The sequence below is a fragment of the Mixophyes fleayi genome, chromosome 3 (assembly GCF_038048845.1).
Source record: "Mixophyes fleayi isolate aMixFle1 chromosome 3, aMixFle1.hap1, whole genome shotgun sequence".
Classification (NCBI taxonomy): Eukaryota; Metazoa; Chordata; class Amphibia; order Anura; family Limnodynastidae; genus Mixophyes; species Mixophyes fleayi.
The window spans coordinates 258,552,788-258,580,288 of NC_134404.1; the positions used below are offsets into that span (position 1 = coordinate 258,552,788).

At 41.4% G+C, this 27,501-nt stretch overlaps 1 protein-coding gene across 1 annotated transcript in view; it reads right to left on the reverse strand.

Annotated features, from left to right (window-relative positions):
• The window catches only part of PCNX2 (pecanex 2), a 433,517-nt gene that overhangs the window by 18,776 nt on the left and 387,240 nt on the right, over positions 1-27,501 (reverse strand). Inside the window, exons 30-31 of the mRNA XM_075203493.1 lie at positions 23,212-23,442; positions 14,842-15,116 (exon numbers count right to left, since the gene is read on the reverse strand). Of these exons, the coding sequence (XP_075059594.1) occupies positions 14,842-15,116; positions 23,212-23,442 (506 nt within the window). The remainder of the gene's footprint in view (positions 1-14,841; positions 15,117-23,211; positions 23,443-27,501) is intronic.

The window sequence follows — 27,501 nt, forward strand, 5'->3', positions numbered from 1 at the left end:
CCTCTGCCCCTCTGACACTGTCCTCCTCTTCTGTCACCCTGTCCCCCTCCTCTGTCATGCTGTCCCCCTCCACTGCCCCTCTCACGCTGTCCACCTCCACTGCCCCTCTCACGCTGTCCTCCTCCACTGCCCCTCTCACGCTGTCCTCCTCCACTGCCCCTCTCACGCTGTCCTCCTCTGTCACGATGTACTCCTTCTGTGCCACGCTGTTCTCCTCCACTGCCTCTCTCACGCTGTCCTCCTCCTCTCTCACGCTGTCCTCCTCCACTGCCCCTCTCACGCTGTCCTCCTTGCAATAAGTATTTAGGTCAGGACAGAAATACTTATATAGTTGTATGCAAAAATGCCCCCTCTGCATCCAGACACTCTGCCCCATCTACATCCAGACACTCTGCCCCCTCTGCCCTTTCTGCCCCCAGACACTCTGCCCCCTCTGCCCTCTCTCACGCTGCCCTCCTCTTCTGTCACCCTGTCCCCCTCCTCTGTCACGCTGTCCCCCTCCACTGCCCCTCTCACGCTGTCCTCCTCCACTGCCCCTCTCACGCTGTCCTCCACCTCTGTCACGCTGTACTCCTTCTCTGCCACGCTGTCCTCCTCCACTGCCTCTCTCATGCTGTCCTCCTCCACTGCCCCTCTCACGCTGTCCTCCTCCTCTGTCACGCTGTCCTCCTCCTCTGTCACACTGTCCTCCTCCTCTCTCAGGCTGTCCTCCTCCACTGCCCCTCTCACGCTGTCCTCCTCCTCTGTCACACTGTCCTCCTCCTCTGTCACGCTGTCCTCCTCCACTGCCCCTCTCACATTGTCCACCTCCTCTCTCACGCTGTCCTCCTCCTCTGTCACGCTGTCCCCCTCTGCCGTGCGCCAGCCATAGAAAAAACAAACAACACAAAAACTTACCAATCCGCGTGGCGCCGGGACCCAGCATCCTCCTCTCTCATGCAGTGACTGCTGCATGAGAGAGGAGGACCTTTGGGAGCTGCGGCGCACACTTTGGGAACCGCCGGTCTAAACCGTAACTGGATGGAAAGCACCTTCTAAAGGATGATGCCACTCTTCAAGCGCAGGTTTAATGGCTAGCAGTTCTTTGTCACTAATCCCATAATTATGTTCAGAGTTGGAGAATTTTCTGGAGAAAAAACCACAGGGATGTAAATCACCCATAGGAGATTCTTTCGAAAGAACAGCCCCTACCCCCCAGGCGTCCACCTCCAAGAAAAAATGTTTCTCTTGGTTGGGCTCAGTCAGGACTGGGGCAGAAACGAAAGTCTCATTCAAGGTGGCAAATGCAGTGATGGCCTAAGGGGTTCAATTTCTATGGTTGGCTGACCTCCGGGTCAGTGCGTTAATGGAAGCAATCAATGTCGGAAAGTGCTTGATAAATTGCCTGTAGTAGCTGTCAAATCCAATAAAACGTTGCACAGCTTTCAAGCTGGAGGGTTGAGGCCAGTTGAGAATGGCAGAAAGTTTCTCCAGATCCATCTGGAGACCTGTTCCAGAAACGATATACCCCAAGATTGAGATTTGAGGGACTTCAAAAACACATTTTCAAGCTTGCAAACAACTGGTTAGCACAGAGGCGGGAAAGAACATCCTTCACATGGGACCGGTGGGAAATAAGGTCAGGAGAGAAAATCAGAATGTCATCCAGATACACTACCACCGTACTGTAGAGCAGGTCACGGAAGATTTCATTTATGATGGACTGGAACACCATAGGAGCATTACAAAGCCCGAAAGGCATCACTAAGTACTTGCAGTACAGTGTCCATTGTGGGTACTAAAGGCAGTTTTCCACTCATCCCCCTCCTGGATTTGGATAAGATTGTAAGCTCCCCGCAAATCTAGTTTTGAAAAGATTTTTGGAGCGCTAATCTGGTCAAATAGCTCAGAGATGAGAGGAAGAGGGTATCTGTTTTTAATGGTTATAGCATTAAACTGCCAATAGTTAATACATGGACGTAATGTCCTGTCCTTCATTTTTACAAAAAAGAGGCCAGCAGCGGAAGGAGAGGAAGACTTCCTGATGAATCCACGTTGGAGATTTTTAGCAATATATAGGGACATTGCTTGATTCTCTGGTAAGGAAATCCTACCTCTAGGAATAGGTTTATCTGGTAGCAGATTGATGGGACAGTCCCAAGAACGATGTGGAGGAAGGTTTTCGGAAGCCACTTACAGAAGACATCCTGCAAGGAAGTATAGGAAGATGGGAGCCATGGTAGGCATGAGGTGATTCTGCAAGGAACAGCGGATCTTCCAGGTTTGATTGTAGAGAGACATCTTCCGAAACACTGAGTACCCCAAGAAGTGACCTAGGCTGAATTCCAGTCGAATTGAGGTGCATGGAGTCTGAGCCAAGGCAACCCCAGGATGACAGAATTAATAGACTGGGGAAGCACCAAGATCTCAATCCACTACGACAGTAGCAGCTCTACCTTCAGCCAATTAGAAGAAGTGATCCAGGAGACAGAACCATCAGTAAATTGGTTCCCATCCACCGCATTGAGGTATAACGGCTGAGGAATGTGGAGCTGTGAAGCCAGGATGGCAGATATGAAGTTCCCAGTAGAATAGGAGTCCACAAAGGCAGAGCTCTGAAAGGGCCATCAGGAGTATCCAGAGTGATAGACATAGAGAGATTAGAACCCGCAGGGGTATAGGAAATAGTGAATGACTCCTAGATCAGCCTCCCTGTTACTGGCTAGGAGGAGGCATTTCCGAGCCTATTAGGACAGGCAGAAATTAGGTGGCTTGCAGTAAAGACAGAGGTTCTGTTTGAAGCACCTCTCCCTTTCTTCAGGAGAGAGACAGGATCGTCCAATATGCATGGGCTCATCAGGAGGCACCGACTTCTGAAAGCGAAGGGCCAGACGTGGAAAATGCGGAACTAGACTGCATATTGACCCACGGTCTGGGTACCCTGGCGTAAATTCAGGAGACTGGAGGCAGCAGAAGAAACGCGACCAGGCTCATCAAAGATTTTGCAGAAGGGTTCGGTAAAAGATGCAGCAAAGTATTGTTGTATTCCCATAGGCGAGAGGCCCATGCCAAAGCTTGACTGGAGGGCAGGAAGATAATAAACACAATCTTAATGCGTTCAGAGGTGACGGATCCAGGGTTGCATTCAAAATGTATCAAACATTGGTTCAAAAATCCCCAGCAACTCTTCGGGTCTCTGTTGAATTTCTCTGGTGTAGGAAGGTGAGAGACTGGAGCAGCGACTGCAGAAGGGGCCTGGGTAGGTAGAGTAACCCCCAGAGGAGGTGACAACTGCCTGAGAGACTACCACCGATGCTTAAAGCGATTCCATTCTAGCAGCAACCCCCTGAATACACTGGAGCTGGGCCTGCTCAGATACTTGTTTAGCAACTCTGTGAGCCAAATGCATAAGAAGATCATGAGCCGGGGGTTCACCGGTTCTTCAGTAGACATGGTCAGAGTATACTGTCACGAGTCACAGGAACTGAAGGCCACTTGCTGATATTTGCGCTGCTAAGCTAGGAGGCGCGGAGTCTAAGCACACCTCCCCACAAGGGAGTTTGGCGTTTGCTGCAAGGGACATGCAGGTCGCGGCCCTTTAAGTTAACAATCAGTGGTTGGTGAACAGACGTGGTCATGCAGGCAGAGGTCAAACCGTACTGGCAAACGTTGTATCAAAGGGTAAGGCAAATCGGAGTCAGCAAGCTAAATGTCAGATACAGTGGAAACAATCAGACCAAAGGGAGATCCAGAAGCAGAGCCGGGGATAGCCGGGTATGTACGTCAGAGAGCAGGGAAACAGGCTGGAATGCTGGAGCATAGGAAGACCTAGATATTCTGGTGCCTACCTAGTGTTAGAGGCAGGTTTAAATAGTGGACCCCTATCCCTGATTGGTGGCAGTGGAGGTGGCGGCCCAAACAGCTTACCGCCGACAGGAAGTGCAGAAAAGAGTCCCGTTACTAGGAAACGGAGAAGCAGGTGGACACACATGCACATGGCAATCCTGAGTAGAGAGGATGGCATCCAGCTGCCTAGCAACGGACAGCGCTGCCGGCAGAGGAAGGCGTCCATCCCTGACACCGATGGTGAGTGCGGGGACGGTGCATGACAGAAACGATCTCATTGCCAATACAGATTTCAGCTTTGATGAATGTTCCTGGATCCAGGGTGCGCTGCGAATGTATCGGTTATACTTTGTAACATTTTTATTGTATTTTGCTGCGTATTGCTATTAAATATCTTTTGTGTGTTGGAACTACATTGATCGCATTAGACAATCTTTATGGGCGACGATAGACACGGTCATAACAATTTTTAGGATCTAACCTTACATTAAATAAAATGGTTTGATACTTCTCTTAAAATACTCCTTTAGGCTTTAAAAAAATGATGATAGTAAGCGGAACTGTTTATTAGATCCGTCAGTTTGTGTGTTTGAATATTTTTATAACATTGGTATCAATGCACATATCAATTTGATTAACCACATCAAATGGGCTCATGTGGTAAAAATGCCATCCCATTGAAACTCATCTCACAAAAGTCATTGCATTGAATCTCATGTAAATATCTTTATCTTTAAATATTTTGTTTTACTTACAATCTCACATATATATTCTATATTTTTTTTTAAACAGCAAGATTTGTAGCGCTTTAACATGAAGCTACAGCTGCATATTTCAGAGGATTCTTCTACAACTCAGTATACCCTTTACAAAATTGCAGATTGATTAGATTGCCACTGTAAAAAAAATAAAAGTCTCCTTAGCCAGTCAGTTGGCAAGCTTGTGCTCATGTGATTTCGCAGGAAGAAGGGGGCAAAGTTTTATGCTATAAATTTTCCAAAGCCATGGTAATCACATGACAATTGGCAAACCATAACTAGTATTTTGAATCAAAACCCTAAGCAAAAAAGAACACCACCACTTGTTTTATTACAAATAACCAGAGTTATTTGTTAAAAAAAACCACCAAAACCTTATTTTTAGAGGGTATTGCAGCTTTACACTAATATTGTAATCTGCTGGACTAATAAACAGGTGTATATCTTTAAGACAACAGACATGAGTGTCTAAGGTATATTAAACCTGGGTCTAATATTACATCTACCATGTACATGAATAACTCATCATAAATTACATCAATATAGGATCAAAAATAGGAACCAGAGCATATATATATATATATATATATATATATATATATATATATATATATATATATATATATATGCAAATATAAAGGGAATGATGCATTATATAATATTAAGAAATAAAAAATGTATTGGACCTCATCAAGGAAGTGCCCGGTATGTGCAGCGCAAAACACTTTGGTTTTTCACAGATGTGCTTAGATGATCTGCCAAGCGCACATCAAGATGCACATCTACTCTCCATTCCCACAGACTAGGTTGGCAAGGAGATGGAAAAAATCTGAAGAACACTGTGCAAAAGTAAAAATGTCTCAACAAAGTCCAACCTCCTACCACTTTAAAAACATTTCAGCATTTCTCCCAAAATATAGACTCCCATATGGCTTAAATTAATTATGATACAGAAGGGTCATCTTGTTTAAGGCTCTTTCTTACATTGAGCAAAGTCTGCCTATACATCTGCTTCACTGCTGAAGTGCAGCCGGAGGTTGCATATGTTTAGAGTAGAATTTCTGCTCTTAGCTGGTTCAAAATCAAGTTAATTCGCATAATGGAAATGTGAGTGTGCCCCTCTGCAAAGTACGGAAAAATAGAAATAGAGTCCTCCACCACCCCAAAAACAAATTATTACTATTCCCTCATAGGCTAGCAGCTGTGAGCATTACAAATAATAGAATTATTAATAATTGTCTCTAACATGCTAGTGTCTGGGTCTTATCCAGTGGCATACCTGGGGACAGAGAAATAAAATAAGCAAACACTGTTACCTCCGAGTCTTTAAGGTAGCAGGGTTATGGAAAACTAATGTCCCCTATCATAGTGCTTTGGGCCCTATCTGCCCTGTCTCCTTTGAGCTATATTGGTGATCAGGCAAAGTACCAGCTCCAACCCGGTGCTGAGGCATCCTCCAGCTATCTGCCTACTCTCCTTTGAGACTTGACTTGTTGAAAGCTTCAACCAGAGTGGTGGAGAAAATGTACAATATTTTTCCCACTATGTCTCATTTATTGAAATTACTGAAGCTCTCAACCAATAACATACATGGGATGTGGTGTAAAATGTATTTGAATTATTCCAGCCACAGTCTTACTGGATAAGCAAATTTGTGTGATTCCGCACAAGGAGCAAGACCTTCCTCTTTACTGTGATCGTACAGACAATAATCGAAGAGAACACATGTGAAGGGGTGTTCTTCCAACAAATGATATAGGTACAACTTAAAGACTGCAGTTGGATAAGAACAAAAGAGCAATCTAGTTCACTAATATACAATTTTCCATATAAATAAAAACAGAAAAGTTGTTTCTTTCATGCATTTCTATATTTCAGATATATATTGGCAAAATATTAAAAACATATAGGGTAACAGAAGTGCAGCAGAAAGAAATAGCGTGCATAATTAAAAGAACCAAAGCCTTTGGTGGGGATCAGAAATATGTTTCAATAGGAAGTAGTATAGTAATTCTACAATAGTCAATCTTTATTAATAATGATGAATAATAATAATAAATAATAATCATAATGCTGAACACTGATCCTCTATTGATATCTTATATCAAACCAGGGTGTAAATGTATCAATCTGCGGGTTCTTCAACACCCGCGTGTTCAGCCTCTTCCGCGATAAAATTTCAAGCGGCGCTGCATAGTAAAGGGAAGTTAACCCTTTACAATGCAGCGCCGCTTGAAATTTAATCGCGGAAGAGGCTGAACACGCGGGTGTTGAAGAACCCGCAGATTGATACATTTACCCCCAGGTCTGCAATATCAATAAGCCCTCTTTAAGTTTGTACTATGTATTCAGAGGAAAATCTTTTCTAATCCTCTTTAATTACATAGGAGTTTGTTTCACATAGTACCCAAAAAGGGAAAGAAATCCCTATTTTGTTAGGCCAGAATATTTATTTAATATTTATAGGACTACCGCATCCAGTGTGTTCAAATATCCTTCATATGTGCTCATTACAAATACTATTGTCTATACCATAGACTTATATCTTAGATATAGTGGTATCGCTAAAGAAGGATTATCTGCTAGTTATTTGTGCTTTCTCCTGTAAGCTAATATATAGTCCTGTCTATAGTCTGCCTATTCTAAAATATGTTTAGTCTAAGACGCTTATATAATTACATTTGAAGATAAATCATTCAGGAAATACGGCTTGTAGCCATGGCTGGACCCCACTTCTGGGTTTGTGACATCACCAGAAGTGACGTCCACCCAAACTACATTTCGCCGATTTGCTTTCTCTAGGGGGTAACCCAATTTGAAGCATCGGGTCCCTTTTAGATCGGGTCCAGCAAATCAATTACTCACATTGCTTGATAGACTGATAGAAGTACCTGTTAGATATTCTGATCGGAACACATTGGGCCTAAATCATTAAGGAAAGTAAAGCAAACACATTGAGTAACTTTGCATCTTGGCAAAACTATGTTGCATTGGATTGGGAGCTAATTTAAAACGTCTGGTCAGATTTATAGCTGGGTAAGGGCATGTCCTAGGTCACCTTTAAATTTCAGTATAAAAATAAACTATCAAGTATTTGTGTGCTACTTAAATAACAGCCAGTATTTAACTGATGTGCAAAATAATAAACTAATAAGCACCCCTTGCATTGTAACATAGTTTTGTCCAGGAGAAATCTAATTTTGTTGCCTTACTTTCCTAAATGGATCAGGCCCATTGTATTTACCTCATCTCCCATTCAATTTGAATAGAGTACAGGGAGTCCCTATCAGATAGTGTAAAATGGTAAGTAGGGGAGGGCTGGAAATTATAGCCCGGGGGCAAAACTCGACTCAGCAGCCTATTAGGAACATTTTTAAGGAAAGAAAATGCAAGTGGCCCAACGACACAGCCCAAGGTAACAATGTGACCGGCCCAGGGAACAGATGCCCCCCTTCCCCCCTGCCCAGCCAGCCCCTGATGTAAGTATCATAAGCAAATAGAGGAACCTATTGAATTATCTAATTGGAACATATTATATTTGCATCATCTCCCATTTTATTTCAATGGTGTACAGGGAGTGTATATCAGATAATGTAGACTTGGTAAGTATCATGCAATTGTATATGTAACTAGTATTGTTATATCATCACGTCTATATCCACCATTATTTATTAAGCCTGTCCATATGTGTATATTTATATTGGTTATTGTTGCATTGACACGCTATACTGAGTGTTCATCCATAATTAGTGTTATTGTTGTATTTTATTTTCAATACTTCAACTCCACCATATCTAATATATAAGTCTATGGTATAGACCAGTGGTTCCCAAACTTTCTAAGTTCGAGGCACCCTTAGGGTCTCCATAAATTTTAAAGGCACCACTAAGTCCAAATAATTACGGGGAAGTCACGATTTTTAAGTAGTTGGGTCAAAATAACGTAATAAGTGTTATCAATCCTAGTGCATTCACGAAGCAGCAACGGAAGTATAAAGCAAAATGTCTTTATTCAGGCAAATACATAAACAAGGATAACTCAAATCCACGGATAAGAACAGGGTTGAAATAGTGACTGTACAGTTTAATGGCAGGAACAGGTAATATAAGTTACCCCAGTCCAGGAGGCACGAGGCTGTCCAGGGAAGCAGACAGAGTCCAGGGATCAAGCAGAGATCAGGTTAACAGAATCCAAATAGCCAGGCAGAGATCAGGGTCACAAGGGAATAAGCAAAGTCCAGAAGTCAAGCCAAAGGTCAGGACAACAGGAGATCAAGAACAGGGTCCAGGAATCAAGCCAAGGGTCACAACAGGAGATCAAACAGCAATGGTGCCAACACAGAAACAGGGGGAAACCAGCAGCAGCCAGGAACAAATGGATGAACTGCACAGAGCACAGCTTGAAGCAGGTATTTGAAGCAGTGCAACAGGAGCAGTTCTAATTAGGCATCAGGCAGGGAGATTAACTCCTTCAGGCATGTTGAAGAGTTCAGGAACAGAACAGCAGCACCTCTGGTGGTATGAGGTACTGCTGCTAGATACAAAGAATAGACAGAGTGATAACACCCAATATATTGGTCCCTTCCGCATTTCTCATATTATTTAATGCGGTTACCTATAAGCTCCATCTACCTCCTTCACTCCGTGTGCATAATTAATTTCATATTTCCTTATTAAAACCATTGGTTCTTAATGAATTCTCCAATCTTCAGCCCCTCCCATCAAGACGGCCTTGCGTGGATAAGAAAGACCTACATGTCCCCCATCTGCTTTCAAAGTTTTTGAAGAATCAGATTTCCAACTCCTCTTCTTCAGGGTAGGGGGGTACTGTCAGCCGCCATCTCCGCACTGACACTTGGTGCAGGAGACAGACGCCTGCACCTTCTCGACAGCAGCGTCCCGTTGCCTAACAGAGGGATGCTATCTCTGCTCACCTGACGGTAGTCAGCTTGTCTAACCGCCAACATCTCCCTAACCCAATCAGGATGCACCTTATGGTATATAAAGCACCCTCTGACACATGTCTAGTGCCAGAGTGTTGGTTTACTCCTGCTCCAGCGCTTCCTGAACTTTTGATCCAGTGTTCTTTGGATCTGCCTCGGCTTCCTGTTATTATTCTCCTGTGTTTTGTTTTGATTCCTCGCTGCCCAGCTGGTTTGACTATTTGGCTTGACCTGACTTCTCTCTGGATATTCCCTGTGCACTGCACCGCTCGGTTGGCTCTGACCTGGATTGACTGACTACGCCTGTATACTACTGCCACTACACCAATGACTGTCTTTGAGAACCGTGACCTGAGTACTCTCTGCAGCTAAGCCCAAATTCACTTGCGGGGGTCCCCGGTGAATACCGGGTGTCACGACTGAGTATAATGTACCTGCTATTGTTGGCACTACTCAAAGGAAGGTGCGGAGTCTAATGTGCCCCTGGTGTTCACCAGGGACCCCCGCAAGGAGGTATGGACTCAGGAAACACGCAGGTCGCGGTCCTTCCATGAGTCAGATAGCGAAGCATGAGAGGAATGTCAGACAAGGCGGTTCAGCAACGGTGCGGGCGAAGCAGGTACACGAGGAGAATCCAAAGGGGTAGTGAGTCAAGCTGGGTCGGTAGCGTTCTGGCAGCTTGGTACAAAGGGAGATCCAAAAGGGTGGTCAAGGCAATCCGAGTCACAAGGGTCACAGGCAAAACGGCAATAATCAGGAGGCAGGCAAAAGGTCTGGAGACAAGTTAAACACAGGAACACTGGAAACGCTGGAGGACAGGAAAGGACCTGAAACTCTGGCACTGGAGGTGGACCCAAGAGAGGCTTAAATCTATCCATTAGCCAATGAGGCTCAGCGCCGCAGCACTTTTCATAATTTTAGCGCCATAGCGCTTCCGCAATACAGTGCCCCGTTGCCTAGCTACTGAATCTGTAGCCGGGTGGCCGAGCAGGGCGGAAGTGACATGTCTGGTTGCTAGGCAACCAGACGTGCCGAGCAGCACAGCGGGACATCCGTCCTGACTCTACAGGCGGCGCCTGACAGTATGCCCTTCTCCTCCTCCTCCTTCTCCTCCCCTTGATTGGAGAAATCTTTTGAGTAGCAGAGGAGCATGAAGATCTGGTTTGTCCACCCAAGATCTCTCTTCAGGACCCAATCCCTTCCAGTGAACAAGATACCTGATCCCCTACCTTCAATAGAGGAGTAGGTCTACGGTGATGGTCCGTAAAAGACTTGTGGTGGTGAGTTGCCCTTTGCAGGGCCGCCTTAGTTCTGGCCCAGATGAGGGAAAATTCTCGATAAAGGGCGTCCACCGCTGGAACTGAGGAGGAGGAATTCGGAAAAGGATCTGGAATAATAGGATGCTCCCCGGACACAATAAAAAATGGAGAAAAGCCGGTGGATTCATGGACATGATGATTGTGCTAGAACTCTGCCCAGGGAAGAAATTGTGACCATCTGCTTTGATTATCAGCAGTAAAGCAACGAAGAAAGGTCTCCAAGTCCTGGTTGATCCGCTTGGTCTGGCCATTGGTCTGGGGGTGGTACCCCAATGAGAATTTCAATTCTGTACCCAACTTCTGGCAGAAGGCCCTCCAAAAAACGGGAGATGAATAGGACCCCTCTGTCCGAGATGATTTCTTTCGGACAACCATGTAGTCTGAAGATCTCTTTGATAAATGTGTCGGCTAAGCGACTGGCCGAAGGTAGACCAGAGAGAGGGATGAAGTGCACCATTTTGGAAAACCGATCAATGATGACCCAGATGGTATTGAATCCCGAACTGCAGGGAAGATCAGTGATAAAATCCATGGCTATACTTTCCCAAGGAGCATTAGGCGTGGGCAAGGGGCGAAGCAATCCAGCAGGAACCTTCCTGGAAGACTTGTGTTGGGAGCAGATTGTGCAGGCTGCAATAAAATCACGTATGTCAGTACGTATAGTGGGCCACCAGAAACGTTGACAGAGGAGGAATGTGGTCTTCTTTATTCCCGCGTGACCCGCAATACGGGAGCAATGAGCCCATCCCAATACCTTGAGTCGAAACTGTGGTTCCACAAACGATCGCCCAGTAGGGGGAGCAGTTTTCACAGTAGTGGCCACAATGTTAGAAGGGTCAATGATGCATTGGGGATTTAATGGATTCAGGCGGTCCGTATCATCAAAAGAGCGTCTGCTCGCCCATTCTTAGCACCTGGACAAAAAGTAAGAGTCATATTGAAGCGAGCAAAAAATGACGCCCAGCGTGCCTGCCAAGGATTCAAACAGCGGGCTTCACAAATGAATGTCAAATTTCGATGATCTGTGAATATGGTAACAGGATATAAAGCACCTTCTAGTAAGTGTCGCCACTCCTCCAGAGCTGCTTTTATAGCGAGAAGTTCTTTATCTCCGATTCCATAGTTCATCTCATTAGGGAGGAATCGTCTGGAGAAGAATCCGCATGGAGAATGGGTACCAGATGGTGTCTTTTGGAATAACACGGCTCCAATGCCTATTGAAGAGGCGTCTACTTCTACAAACAAATAAAGGTCGCTGTTGGTCCGGCTGAGAGAGAACAGAGGGCGAGGAAAAGGATTTCTTAAAAGTAGCGAAAGCAGAAATAGCCTCTGGAGACCATATCTTCGGATTGGCAGATCTCCTAGTTAATGCTGTGATGGGAGCGATAATGGAAGAAAAATCTCGAATGAACTGCCGATAATAATTAGCGAACCCGATGAATCTTTGGATTGCTTTAAGGCCCTGTGGTTGAGGCCAGTCCAAGATGGCCGACACCTTGGTGGGATCCATCTGTAGCCCTGAGCCGGATACGATAAAACCAAGGAAGGATACTTGAAGAACTTCGAAGACACATTTTTCCAATTTACAATAGAAATGGTATTTGCGCAGTCTTCGTAAGACCTCCCTCACTTGTTCTTGATGAGAACTCAGGTCTTTAGAGAACACTAGAATGTCGTCTAGATAAACAACTACGGAGGTGTATAGTAGATCTTGAAAGATGTCGTTAACGAAGGTCTGAAAGATGGCAGGGGCATTGCAAAGACCGAAGGGCATTACCAGGTATTCGAAATGGCCATCCTTGGTATTGAAGTTGGTCTTCCACTCGTCGCCCTTCTTTATACGAATGAGGTTGTAGGCCCCTCGAAGGTCCAACTTGGAAAATATTTGAGCCCCACTGATCCTGTCAAATAAATCGGAGATAAGGGGTAATGCATACCGATTTTTGACTGTAATACGATTCAGGGGTCGATAGTCGATACACGGGCGGACGGACCCATCTTTTTTTTTTACAAAGAAGAATCCTGCTCCAGCAGGCGAAGTAGACTTGCGAATAAACCCACGACTCAGATTTTCTGTGATGTAGTGGGACATTGCCAAAGTCTCTGGGCGAGATAAAGGATAAGTTCGCCCCTTGGGTATGGGTTGCTTGGGAAGCAAAGTAATGGAGCAGTCCCAAGGATGGTGGGGAGGTAAAGTCTCGGCCTCAGTCTTACTGAATACATCTTGAAACTCGGCGTAAGCTGCCGGAAGGACAGATTCCGTGACCGTGGAATGAGCAATAACTTGAGAATCGGGAGGCTGAACACTGGATAGACATCTATGATGACATTCCGTACCCCAACGGGTAACCTGGGCACGATCCCAATCCATTTGCGGAGAATGCTTTCGTAACCAAGGTAGCCCCAAGATAAGGCAACCAGATGCGCCAAACAGCACAGCGGGACATCCGTCCTGACTCTACAGGCGGCACCTGACACCGGGGGTACGTTAGACTCTGCGCCTCCTTGTTCAGTTGCGCCAATACTGGTAATCGGTCATTTCTGCAATTCCATGACAAGCTTGGACACTGCCACTCTTATTTCCTGTTTCACGTTAATTTTTAAACGATACTTGCTTTTTATTACAGCAACAGCCGAAAACCCAGCTTCACACAGATATGTTTTTGCAAATGGTACAAGGATTTGCTGTCCTTTAGCACTTAGCATTGGATATTCATTTTTAATGGATATCCAAAACTCTTCAAGTCCCATGCTGCTAAATTTTACTTTTAAAGACTTGTCATAGGACAGTTCAATGAATTTTTCTTCTTTTATAGTAAATTCAGATGGGGCATTAGTACTGAATGAGACTTGGATCCAAACAAATTTCTCCATATTCTCTGGAAAATATTCTGGAAATCTCTGGAAAATCATCAAAGTCTTCCCTTTCTGGTCAGTCCTAACATGCAAGACTTTGGCGTGAGTTGGTCAGCTTAACATATATTGCAATATGTGGAACTAACATTCCCAGTTTTTAATATAGAACAGTACTTGGTACAGCATTAATTAGGTGTTTGGAGAGTGCAGAGTATCCCCGTTTTCTTGTCTATACAATATGGGCAACCCCCTCTTGCACCCCAGTCTGTACATGGTGAGTGCAGAGGATCTATGTCTGTTTTTGTTTATACAATGTAAGTCCCATGACTCTTGCACCCAATCTTTACATTAATTAATTCCAACTTGTGTCAGGTGAGTCCCAGGTCTCCCATGGCTGCTAGTGCTAGGGAAAGACTTGCCTTTAAAAGCTGTGTGCAGGTAAGCCTTAAGCCCAGATAAAATAGCATAGCATTTGATCATGTTAGGACTGACCAGAATGGGAAGACTTTGGCGTGAGTTGGTCAGCTTAACATATATTGCAATATGTGGAACTAACATTCCCTGTTTTTAATATAGAACAGTACTTGATATAGCATTAATTATGTGTTGGGAGAGTGCAGAGTATCCCTGTTTTCTTGTCTAAACATTGATTATCTGTTGAATTTTTCAGCGATGGTAGGATGTAAATGGTGGGCAATAATGTCATAAAAAAACAGCTGCATAAGTATTTTTTAACTTTTTTAGTTTGGGAATCGAGACAACAAGCACTTAGTCACGCTACACCTTGGCATGGCCACATCACATTTGGGCATGCAATGTTCCCCGGGGGTGTTTCCAGCTCTGGGTAATCCACAGCCACCTTCCCCTCCCCTAAAAACAACCCTTAAATGCCTTACCTCCCAACTGTCCCTGAACTATCCCAAAATTCCTGATCCGCTACACAGTCTCCTCATATTGTGACTGTCCTACTTAAAAATCAGGACATTTAGGAAGTATGATTTATCAAGCAGCTTTTGTTGTATACAATGTTATATAATATTATATTTTTATTAAATCATCTTTAAACAACACTTTAAACAATTATTTACTTTACTCGATCATTTTTAAACATACTGCAAAAGACCAAACAAATAATACTTACGCAAGCCATTTTGCTTTAAACCACAATCTAATAATGTCAAAATGAATCGGTAACATCAATACGTTTTTGAGCTGCTCATGTGTTCCTAAATAAGATGTAGTCAGAGGAGACACATATATTGGGTAACCCAGAGGTTGATCACAGGAGGAGTTGATTAGATTTCGTAAAACATGTTTGTTATTCTGAATGCTGCCCCTCTCATGATCACGATTGCGAAGGAAAATCAGTTCCTGTTGTTGTCCAGCCCAGAGTCCTCTAACACATTCCTTGTTCACCTGCAACAAACATGAAACCATCAATACTTAATGCAAGAACAGAATACATTCATACTTGTGAATAGTACACATTTATTAAAGTTCCAATGCACATTTATTTATTAGTAAAATGTATTAGAGATTATTTATACATCCCCGAGATCCGAACCCGCCCGAACTTTGCCTATCCGAGTACCGAGCTGAGCAGGCTCGGTACTCTCCCGCCCGTTCGGAATCGAAATCGAGGCAAAACGTTATCGTGACGTCGTCGGATCTCAGGGCTCGGTTCTCGCAATATTTGAAATGCATAAATACCGGCCTCCACAGCAATCCATCGCCATTTGACAGAGGGAGAGAGCAGGGTTAGGTCACAGGCTGTATTAGAGCAGGGACAGAGCAATAATTGTACACATTATTGTTTAAATTCTATTCTATACAATTCTATTATTATTAATACCAATTCTATTAGCAATTGTTAGAGCAGGAAGAGAGGAAGATAGAGGAGCATTTTTTTTAAAAAATATTTTTTGCACTACAAGTGCTTTGGGGTCTCCCATATTCCCCAGTGTTTTAGACAAATTTTTCTGGCTGTCAAAAGTGATATTTGTCAGCAGTAATTCTAAAACATTTTTGCACTACAAGTGCTTTGGGGTAAAGCCTATGTAAAAGTACATAGTCTTTTGAAATCAGGGAAAAAAACACACACCAAAAAAAAGTTACCGTGTTGAAGCGAAAAAGAAGTGTAACTGAGGAAAAGTTATTTGTCCATAAAAACAAAATTGCCAACATGCCATTCTACACACGCAGTGGCAAAGAAAGAATGATGCCTTCGCCTTTCTCTATTACTGCCAGATCTAAAAATGTTACTGAGCCTTCTTCTTGTAAGGTCACTCGTGAGCAAGCAAGACCAAGTAATTTGGAGTCTAAAAGTGGTGCACAACTACTGTTATGCGTGAAAGGCGTGAGAGTCCATCCACCAGTGGTATGTGTAATCGTGAGCATTCTGTTAGTGTACCCATAAAGAAGGGTCCTTTCAGCAGTACTGCTGATGTGTGCCTTAATAACCCGAGTGTAGCTGGTGATACACCAATTGAGGATGCCACTTTGAAATTAGAAGAGGATGAGGGGGAGATTTGTGTAGGCGACGAGGGTGCTAATGAGGATGTTGATGAGGATGATGCAGACAGATACCAAATTGCCTTTCTCAATTTCTATTTATATTCTAGACTCTATAACGGCTGAATAGTTTTCTATTTTACTCCTAGCGGAGAGGGGGTCTGATGCAGACAGATAACAAACTGCCTTTGTCCATTTATTTTTATATTCTAATTATACAGTCTATGCAGGCTGCTTTATTTTATATTCAACTACAAGTGGAGGGCAGGGGGGTCATAGACAGCCACCAAACTACCTTGGTCCATTTATTTTTTATATTGTTCAGTCTATGCAGGCTGCTCTTTTTCTATTCAACTACAAGTGTAGGGCAGGGGGGTCATTGACAGCCACCAAACTACCTTGGTCCATTTATTTTTTATATTGTTCAGTCTATGCAGGCTGCTTTTTTTCTATTTAACTACAAGTGGAGGGCAGGGGGGTCATAGACAGCCACCAAACTACCTTGGTCCATTTATTTTTTATATTGTTCAGTCTATGCAGGCTGCTTTTTTTCTATTTAACTACAAGTGGAGGGAGGGGGCTCTAGAGATTGAAACCAAACTGCCTTTGTCCATTTCAATTTATATTGTAAAGTCTATAACGGCTGAATTTTTTAGTATTTTCTACAAGTGGAGGGGGGCCTAGAGAGACAGAAACCAAACTGCCTTTGTCCATTTCTTTATAAATTTAACTATAAGTGTAGGGTGTAATATACACCCAAAGACAATGGCTACATTGCCAATAGGTTAACATGAAGAGGAAGACGGCCTACCAGGGATTAAACTGTTTTCTTCCTAATTTATTAGCTTTAGAATTACCTTACTTATCCAAGAAACAGGTGGAGCACTAAATTAGGTTATTTTAAGCCCAAAAACATTGATTTTTAAACAAAATTGCAAAACAAAACCAAACAAAACCAAAACCAAAACCAAAACACGCAAGGGCGGTTTGGCAAAACCAAAACCAAAACACGACGGTAATCCAGATCCAAAACCAAAATCAAAACACGGGGGTCAGTGAGTACCTCTAGTTTCTATGGCCTTAGCAAATGCCTTTTTTTCTATTCCCATTGCCCCTGAGTCTCAAGACCAATTTGCCTTTACTTGGGAAGAGCAACAATATACTGTGGCTATAAAAGGTACTCCCCTTGAAATTTTTCACATTTTCCTGTGTTCCAACATGGACCCATGATGGCTTTATTTGAAATTTATTACCACTAATCAACACAAAGTATTTGATAATGTGCCAAAAAATGTAATCCAAACATTTGTCCAAATGGTATATATAGAAGGCAGGGCTTTATTGTAACTTGTGCAAAGATTCACTCAACTAATTATGTTCTAAAAGGAAAAGTACAGACATTAATATAATGAATGTGTATACACCGACCAGACACATCATTAAAACCGCCTGCCTAATATTGTGTATGCCCCTCCACCCCGTGCACAAATTCCCGCAAATACACTCCAATATCTTGTGGAAAGCCTTCCAAGAAGAGTGGAAGCTGACAACACTGCAAGAAGGGGGACTAACAACATATTAAAGTTATTAAAGACAAAGTCCTAAGGGATGAAACGCGTAGAGGTGATCGTGGAGACTCTCTGATTTCGAGCTGCTTCAAATAGTGCCGTTCGTATATGAATATCAGAATTGAGCTGTTGTACTATTTATGCCTGAATACCTTTGCCATCTGGTACGTGCTATTTTAATGTTTGAAATAAAACATTTTACTTGGATAATACACTATGGAAGCGCCCCTGTTCTTTTGATACTGTAGGTGTGTTGGTTGTTCCCCCGTAGAGATCGGGAGACAGAAGGGAAGACGCGCAGACTATATACTGCTGGTGTTTAAGTAAATTTCGTGAGAAGAAGAGTTGGATCACGAACAAAGCACGTTGGAACTTTATTATCTACTATATTTGACTTGAGCGCACCGAACTGTTGGTATTGTGGTTATATACATATATATATATATACATAGACAGAAAAGATACAAATGGCGCTATGACACAATGCCAGTACAGAAATGTTATATAGTCCAATATCTTGAACTGGTTCCTTCATATATCACACTTCCCCTGGGCGGGCGGCTGCCAATCCTCTGGACCAAGCGGTGTAGCAGAAAAAATCTAGAAAAGATGGAGGAGGAGGCGCACAATAGTGTAGTACAGTATTGTATTGGAGCCAAACATGAATCCAGAAAAGGAACCTAATCACCAGAGTAGAGTGAGCCAAAGCTTTCCACCATGTAAATACCCACAATAACTGATGTGGATAAAGATAACGTATAGGGTGAGGAGTCACACAGAGCCACGTAACACTCAAAATAGTCCCATTAAACAAGGTACAGAAAAAAGGGACACACAGGTCACTCTCCAGCCACAATGGATTAACCAATTGATTGCCTCAATAAATAGACAGAGAAATACAGGTGTAGTATCCAAAAAGGTTCACATTTATTAAAAAAGTAGTAACTTACACATCCAGAAGCAGATGACAAGCCTATCTGATCAGCGATGGTAATATAACAGCAAATTCTCAACGCGTTTCGTCTGTAAACAGACTTCATCAGGAGAAAAGACAGATATATACTGTCAAAAGCGGCATCTCTATAAATAGTGCGTTGCGCCATTTTGCGCGTGCACACTGCGGACCGGAAGAGGGGCATCCGCGCATGCTCAGAACCCATCAACCGGCGGCCACACTGGGCATGTGCACAAATGACAGACCCAGAGATCCATACAGATCTAAACACATATATCACGATCGGCACCTTACCGATCAGACTGCGCATGTCTAAAGCACGTCAAAGCGTACTGGATCCCATTGCGAGTACAAATAGGTGACAAACAATATATCACTGAACAAACTACTAGGTAGATTAATATTTGACAGATATATACTGTCAAAAACGGCATCTCTATAGATAGTGCGTCGCACGATTTGCGTGTGCGCACTGCGGACCGAAAAAGGGGCATCCGCGCATGCTCAGAACCCATCAACTAGCGGCCACACTGGGCATGTGCACAGATGACAGACCCAGAGATCCATACAGATCTAAACACATATATCACGATCGGCACCTTACCGATCAGACTGCGCATGTCTAAAGCACGTCAAGACGCACTGGATCCCATTGCGAGTACAAATAGTTGACAAACACTATATCACTGAACAAACTACTAGGTAAATTAGTAAATATAACATTAAAAACGTTCAAAAGAAGGCTAACTCATAGAAGGCAGCCTAGATGGCACATATACACAGGATAAAAACCATAATATTAATTGCACATCATAACATAATGTAACACAAAAATGTAACACAAAAAAAAGTCAAACTACACAGTCTTATGGAATAATCACCATATATCAACAATATTAAAAATATTAAAAATATGGTTATAAGAAAGGAGCCACTTCAAAACTTTCATTCAGTCCAGAGGGTGACAGCGTGTTGAGTGTATAGATCCAATACATCTCACGCTGCGCTAGCTTCTTACGTAAATCACCACCTCTAGGACCCTGCACCACATGTTCTATAGCAAGAAATTTTAAATGCTTGGGATCTGAATGATGTACATCAAAAAAGTGTTTAGGCACGGAATGGCTTAATACTTTATTCTTAATGTTTCTTAAGTGCTCCTGAATGCAAAACCTGAGCAATCTTTTAGTTTTGCCCACGTACCTTAAACCACAGGAGCATTCTAAAAGGTACACCACAGACGAAGAGGTACAGTTCATAAGTGTAGCTCTTACTCCCATCAAAATTAGAAAATTGTTTGTTATTGATATTCATATAAAGACAAACATTACAGTGATTACATTTTATACTTCCTTTGCAATCCAAAAAAGTAGTGGAAGGACGGCTCCTGTTAGCTTGGAGCCAACATATCCTTAAGACTGCGGCTCTTTCTGAAAATAATATTCGGTCTATCTTATAAAATACTAGTTAAAATTGGGTCTCTCTTAAGGATACCCCAATGTCTCAAAAATACTGATCTAATTGAAGTTTCACCATTACTATAATTAGTAATAAAATCGACTGCATCCTTACTGGCTCTCTGCTCTTTCTTAGTGTAATCTAGTAGTGAAGATCTATCTATATTATATATTATATTATATATATATATATATATATATATATATATATATATATATATACACATACACACGCATATATATATATATATATATATATATATATATATATATATATATATATATATATATATATATATATATATATTTGCCATTTTGAGTAGAATCTGAAGCCGACGGCTGCTTCTAATAAGGCACACTAATGCACAGTTTCTTTCCTGCTTATGTATGCTCACAGGGCACCTGAACCAAACGGAAATCGTCATATGACCCTATGCATCATGGAGCCACATCACTATGAAAACTAGTGTATTAAAGGCATAATGTAACCTTGGCAACATATATGAAACAAATGTGATCACACATGTGTAAATGCAATTGTGCAGGAAGCTGTCATAGTTGCACAGGAGCTGTAATCACATAGGGGTTATAAGGTTTACCATTCAATACCGTACTCTTGCAACAATGACACTGTCAATCCAGTAAACAAGACGAATATGGCATCAGCTTGACTGATACATTAAATTAATCATTTTATGTCTTTGTCTGTAGTTATTCCGTCTCTTTTGAGTTCCATGAATATGCGAGTGGAAACTAAGTTAAATGAAGTTAACACTGATAAAGGCCAATTAACTACTGCTTTTACTAGCATTTTTTTAACAATAGCACTGTACGTCACCAAAACAGCCACTAATAAGCATATACATGAATATTTATATGGAAACAGAGATAGGTTGTGAAGGTATCTGATATTCAATTAACCATAAGTGTACTATTATTCCTCTTTATGAAAACGAGTATTGCAGTCATCCCAATTCAACAGTAGACAACAGTTGCCTAGGTAACTGATATTGTTGCATTTCGTATTGTCAAATTTTGCAGTACACCAGTTACATCCACAAACTTATCTATTGGAGTGAGAGAAAGATCTTATTAAAACAAGTATTCATGTATATACATAGTTACTGTATACAGTACATTACTAACAGCAATAAAATGTGATGTAATATAATTATTAAAAACACATAATAATACCTACCACTTTTGTTCACCATTATAAAAATATGTAACATACTGTGCTGCACATACTATTATTATTCTGTGATACAGATTATAGTATCACTTGATAATGTACATATTTTTTATTATCAAAAAATTAAATGTTATCAAAGACAATTTCAATATTTAATCCCCATGCACATCAAAGCTGTACGAATGAAAAAAAAAAAAGCAATAATACTTGATACAGCACACTGCATATTTTTTATGAGTTGTCAGGTGTTCTTGCTTATTTTTGCAGTTAATCTAATAAAAATACAATACACCAAGCTTGGGATTAGGTGCCTTCCAGTGTTCCGCATGTGCCATGCTCCTTACACCAGGTAACACAGAGAGTCATATTAAGATCACAAAGATAAAAGATAAAAACAAATTAGGCAAATCCAGGCCTCTTAGAGCCCATAGTGCCCTAGACAAGAGCTTAGGTTGCATAATGGATGATCTGGCGTTATGAATAAAATAATAAAACTAAAATAAATATATTCCTTTTGTACATAATAATCTAAAATAAACATTAACAAGATCTTAGTTTGAACTTAACTTTGTGATTTTCAAAAATAAATCTGTGTAATGAAAATAAACACACGTAGAAGCCATATGCAATACTTAACAAAAAACAAGACATGTATACTGGTTTAATGGCTCCCTGAACTAACTATCATTTAGCATGTTGATCGGAAAAATAAAAAAAATAAGCCTCCTACATTAAATAAAACACTTCTATGATATTTCTGGGTAACAAGTTGCCTATTTGGCCATGAAGTATGTAAACTCTTAACAGAAAACAGCACTGACAAATTGCCTAAAGAGGAAAAGGATTCAGAGGTGATCGAGGCTAAGATAACTAAAAGTGGACAAATTTACCAACTTCTGAACAAAAGCTTTTGAAAAGCACCATGTAATAACAGACCAGACAGATAGATAATGTGACACTGATTGATTGTTTTGGTTTGGGAAGGCAGTACGTGAGTATGGTTGTAACCAGGGACAGCACTAACATTTAGTGAACCTAGGTGGTTTCCTAGGGCCCCAATGGTTAGTAGGTGCCTAAAATTTTGAATGACACTGTGACATCCAGTGATTTTAGTGACCTGTAGCACCCCCGCATGGAGTGCTGTCCACACACTATAAGAGATGCAGCCAGTAGCTTCTTACATGTGAAGCTGCTGGTTGTTGCTCTTCTATGTCAATGTTACACTGGGAGTGTGGCATTGGCTATGATGTCACAACCAAGCGCCACTCTCCCAGTCTACAGAGTCGAAGATCCTGCTTCCCCCACTTGCCTGCCAAGGTAAGAAGCAGTAGAGAGGGGAGGGGGGGGGGGGGTGCGCTGCTTCAGAAAGAGGCGCTCCTACTAAGTGGATTACACCTGCCCTGGTGATGATTGAGGATAATATAGATTCAGTCATTTGCAAGCAGCTACCTCAGTCCATATTCTCCCACATACTGCTTAAATCCTTGATTTCAATCAAACCGTCTCCTGTGTTATATAAATAGTTAGAGGCAAAATTTTCCTTTTCCACGCTAACAATAGCTGCAAAGCTGAAGAAATTTACATTATATTTCAGTATCTCATCCTGTATGGACATTACTATTTTGAGATTTAAAAATATCTCATAGGTATAACAATATGATAGCTGCATAAACATATACTGTTAATAAAAATAAATAAATTGGAAAAATTGCAATAATTTACAAAATAGAATATTACATTAAAAAATGTAATATATGCAGAGATATTTAATGCCTCTAAGATACAGAAAAATACAGAAAAGATGAAAAAAAAATAATTCAGTTTTTACCTTGATGACTTTGAAACTGAGGTAACTTTTGTGCAGCATAATTACACTGTATTCATCTCTCCCTTCATCAGCAACATGTCTCAAGGTCAGCAGCTCTTCTTTATTAGACAATATAGCAGATCTCCAAGCAGGTTCGTCTTCATTGCAAATTACTACTTTTTCTTCGAATGCCTTAATTGCTTCATAAAGTGCAGGAGGATCTTCATATTCTTCTGGACAAGCAAATTGACCCTATTACAGATAAACAACAAATGTTATACATAACAGCTTACTTGCGCTGTACAAGGTATTTGATCTCTTATCACTTTACTTCTCTTTAGGCTGCTCTTAGCAGCAGTGAAAATCTCATAAACCTCTTCGCAACGTCCGCAAAACACCTCGCGAAGAAGATTTGACAGAGATCTCCACTCATTTTTCCTTACACAAATGAGCGGAGATTGAATTACCCCACTAACTGAAGAAATTCAACTAACCTTATTAACATTATGGGGGAATTCAATTCCCCCCGAATTAGCGCGGCGTTACATTTATTACCATTATTACGGTAAATGTAACCCGGCTTTCTGCTTGCAGCTGCTGACGTTGAATCTATCACAATAATGGTATTTAAGCGCACTATTATCGTAATAACGGTAATAGTGCATAGGCCGTGTTACTTTTTACAGTAACACGGCCAATTAAAATCCTCCCTATTTTCAGTGATCACTTACTGTTTGCTTTAAAAGTTTAATTTGAAATGCATTTGAGGTGCATACAAAATAATGCTTTTCAGAACAGTACATATGTACAAAAAGCGACCACATTTAAAGTTTTACGTAACTTGTACTTGCAGTCCTTGGGCCTGATTAATTAAGAAACTTAAATTAAGAAGTTTCTTATCTATGTCTCCTGGACAAAACCATGTTACAATGCAAGGGCTGAAAATTAGTTTTCTGTTTTGCAGTTAAATAATAAATAAATAAGTTAAATACTGACTGTTTTTTCATGTAGCACACAAATATCAACTTTAAATTTCAGTGTACAAATAAGCTATCAAGTATTTGTGTGCTACATGAAAAAACAGTCAGTATTTAACTTATGTGCAAAACAAAAAACTAATTTTCACCCTTTGCATTGTAACATGGTTTTGTCCAGGAGACTCAAATAAGAAACTTCTTAATTTAAGTTCCTTAATGAATCAGGCCCCTTGTGCCTGGAGTAGTGGATCAGGAGTTAACAAGTGTAAGTGCAGTAGAGTGATTTGCTAAAGAAAACACTTTGGAGCAATATTGTACAGAAATTAGGGAAGGGAACAGGCAATACAACATTTTAAAAAAATGTAACAATAAGCTAAAATTAGGCCTGACCTGGAAGGAATTGTAAAAACAACAACAACCACTCTTTAAATGTTATCTGGATTACAGTGAGCATCCCAAGTACTTCAGGAATTGTTTTCATTATGGATATACCAAAGAAAGTTAACGGAAAATGTTGCAAAATTGTGTTGACAACAAGTCATTAGGAAGGGAAATGATAAGTTCCACCAGATCTGGGCTCTCTGGCTCTACTTGTAATTTCTAAATTCACCCACACTCGCCCTCGCTTTGCCTGTGCTACCCTTTGTCTCTGTTTTACAGCGATTCCATAGATGCTTGACCTTCTGGGTTGTGCCCACCCTCGAAGCCACTATCACTGTTTATTTTTGATTTGTATTTTTTCCCACTGGCAACAACCAGTTTCCCCCCTCCCTCTTCCTTCTTCAGTTCCTCACCCCCCCCCCCCCCCCCCCCCTACTTCCTTCTTCGTTTCATAAAATGTTGTTTCGTCACATGAACATTTATAGAAATATTCTTCTTTTCTGTTTATTTTGTTGCTGTGGGCTTCTATTTGGCAGTTTTTGTATAGTATTCCAACTCAGCCTGTCTTTGCTATGTTCCATTTATTGTTCATTGTCTGTGTTTCCATTACAATATTTAAAAAGAAAAAAAAACTAATTGTCTATATATGGATGGTGGCATAGTATGTAATTCTGCATGGATGAGAGAAAACTTTAATGCTTCTGTTTCTTTTGTGGTGTCTGTATTCAAGTTTAATTTGAAAAACTGTAATTTCATTTTTTGTGGTAACATTGATTTTGAAGATGAATGAATCAGAAATTATAATTCCTCTGGTAAAGAAAATTTGGAAACAAAAGGAGGGAAATAGCAAAAAAACCGAATTGAAGGAAATTAAGAAAATTATTGTCTATAGCAACAATAGTTTTAAATCATTTACTTACATTTAATATTCAATTTGAGCAAAATAACACAATATATTTAAATAAGCATATATTTTTTTTTGGGTGGTGGTCAAGGAAAAATTAAGGAAGGATTTTAAAAGAAAAGGTGAATCGTGGAACTATTTTTGTCTGGATGTTGAATATTATATGAATTTACATTGCATAAGGTTAGTTTTGAGCAATCTCATTAATCACCAACAGATATGTTAAAGTATGTAGCTTGCTCTAAATATTAAAATGTTTTTATTTTTTAGTGAGAGTTTTAACTAAGCATGAATGACATGAATGGAAGTAAGTTGATTGGTGATTATCCTAGAACTAGTGTTTTCTTTTGTATTTTCTGTCCCATACATAGCCTTAATCACATCCTGCATGTGTAGCTCCTAGCTATTTACCCTTGCTGTGTCTCTATACCTATTGATATTCTAGTACCTTTGACTGGCTCACTACCTTGGTTTTGATCCGTTTCTTGTCTGACTATCTGTGTTTTGATTCTTGATTTTGGTCTGTCGTCAGATCTTTCTACCAGCCTTTTGGGTGGTATGTGTTTGTGCCGCCCCTTTTTCTAGGTGCCAGTTCACAGCGTTGCAGACCACCATTGAGAGGAAGCAATGATTTCCTGGTGAGTATCATCTTTTGGTTTAGTCTCTCTATTTCTTGGTGGGGGCTGTTGCCAGTACAATGGTGAGTAAGATATTTGGGCGGGATACTGTCCAGGCACCGAACAAAATGAGGTGTCATCAATTGGACTAGAGTGAAGTGTCTCTACTCCTAGCATCCAACTTGGACACCCCCCTCTCCTGCCATCCTGCATTCGTGCGCACAGGTAATTTGTTTGGTTTCTACCCTAGATCAAACTGGTTAGGAGAGCAGTGTTAGTCAGTACCACTGCAAGGTGAGTACAGTCTATTCCATAATCTTCCCTCATTATTCGGTGAGTACTAGGGGTGGTAAGGGGAAAGGTTTCTGTGTGGCTTCTTGTGTCTGGATCACATACAAGTAACTTATTGTAGATATATATTTAAATTAGGGGCGCAGTGCAAATGTACTGTTTTTTTTGTATTGTGTTACATTATTGCATTAGAAATTTAATAATTCCTGAGGTATTGATTTATGACGCAGCAGCCATTTGTTGGAGGAAATCTGTTATATAACTTCGAGAGGAAATCCTCATCAAGTTAATTAGACCTATTTATCTCAGTGACCAACAGGTCTTTTAGCTTGGATACATAACAGGTGGTCATCTTCTTTTCTTCCTGTGTTAAAATTTGTCTGAAGAATGTAAACAGCAAATGATTTAGGAAATCCTAGAGTAGTATAAATTTAATTTAATATCCAAGTTTAGAGAACATATTACATACTGATGCAAATTCTCGAATGTAATATCTCAGACATTTTGGTGCCTGGTCGGAAAAGGGGTTGGTTTACCCCCTGCCAACATATTAGTCAGAAACTGTACACAAAGTGCATGGATTGACCACATTTTGTATCATTACATCCGTAACTTTTGGAAGATCACTAGTGTCACAAACAAGGTAGTTGGAAGGCCTTACCTGCTGGTATTTGCACTGCTATGCAAGGAGGCTCGGAGTCTAACCACGCCCCAACCACGTGTCGGTCGCGGTTCTCCCAGGTAGCTACCAGCGAGGTTTGGTGAATAATCGTAGTCAGCAATCCGAGGTCAAATCCGTGCAGGCAACGAAGTACAGAGGGGTCAGGCAGAAGAGTAGTCGGGAAGCCGGGGGTCAGAGCCAGGAGATACAACAGGAACCAGGGAGAATCCGAGAGAGTAGTCAAACAGGCAGAGGTCAGAATCCAGGATATGCAGGCAGAATGAATCTAAATGAAGATATCACAGGAGAGCCAAGAGACAGGCTAGGAGACTAGATACTCTGGCACCCTAGTGATGCCAGAGTCTAGTTTAAATAGTATTGCCAGACCTATCATTGGTGGGAGTGGAGGTCAGTGGTCAGCTGGTCTGACCGCCGACAGGAAGCGCTGCTTAGCATCTCCGTTGCCTAGCAACGGAGAAG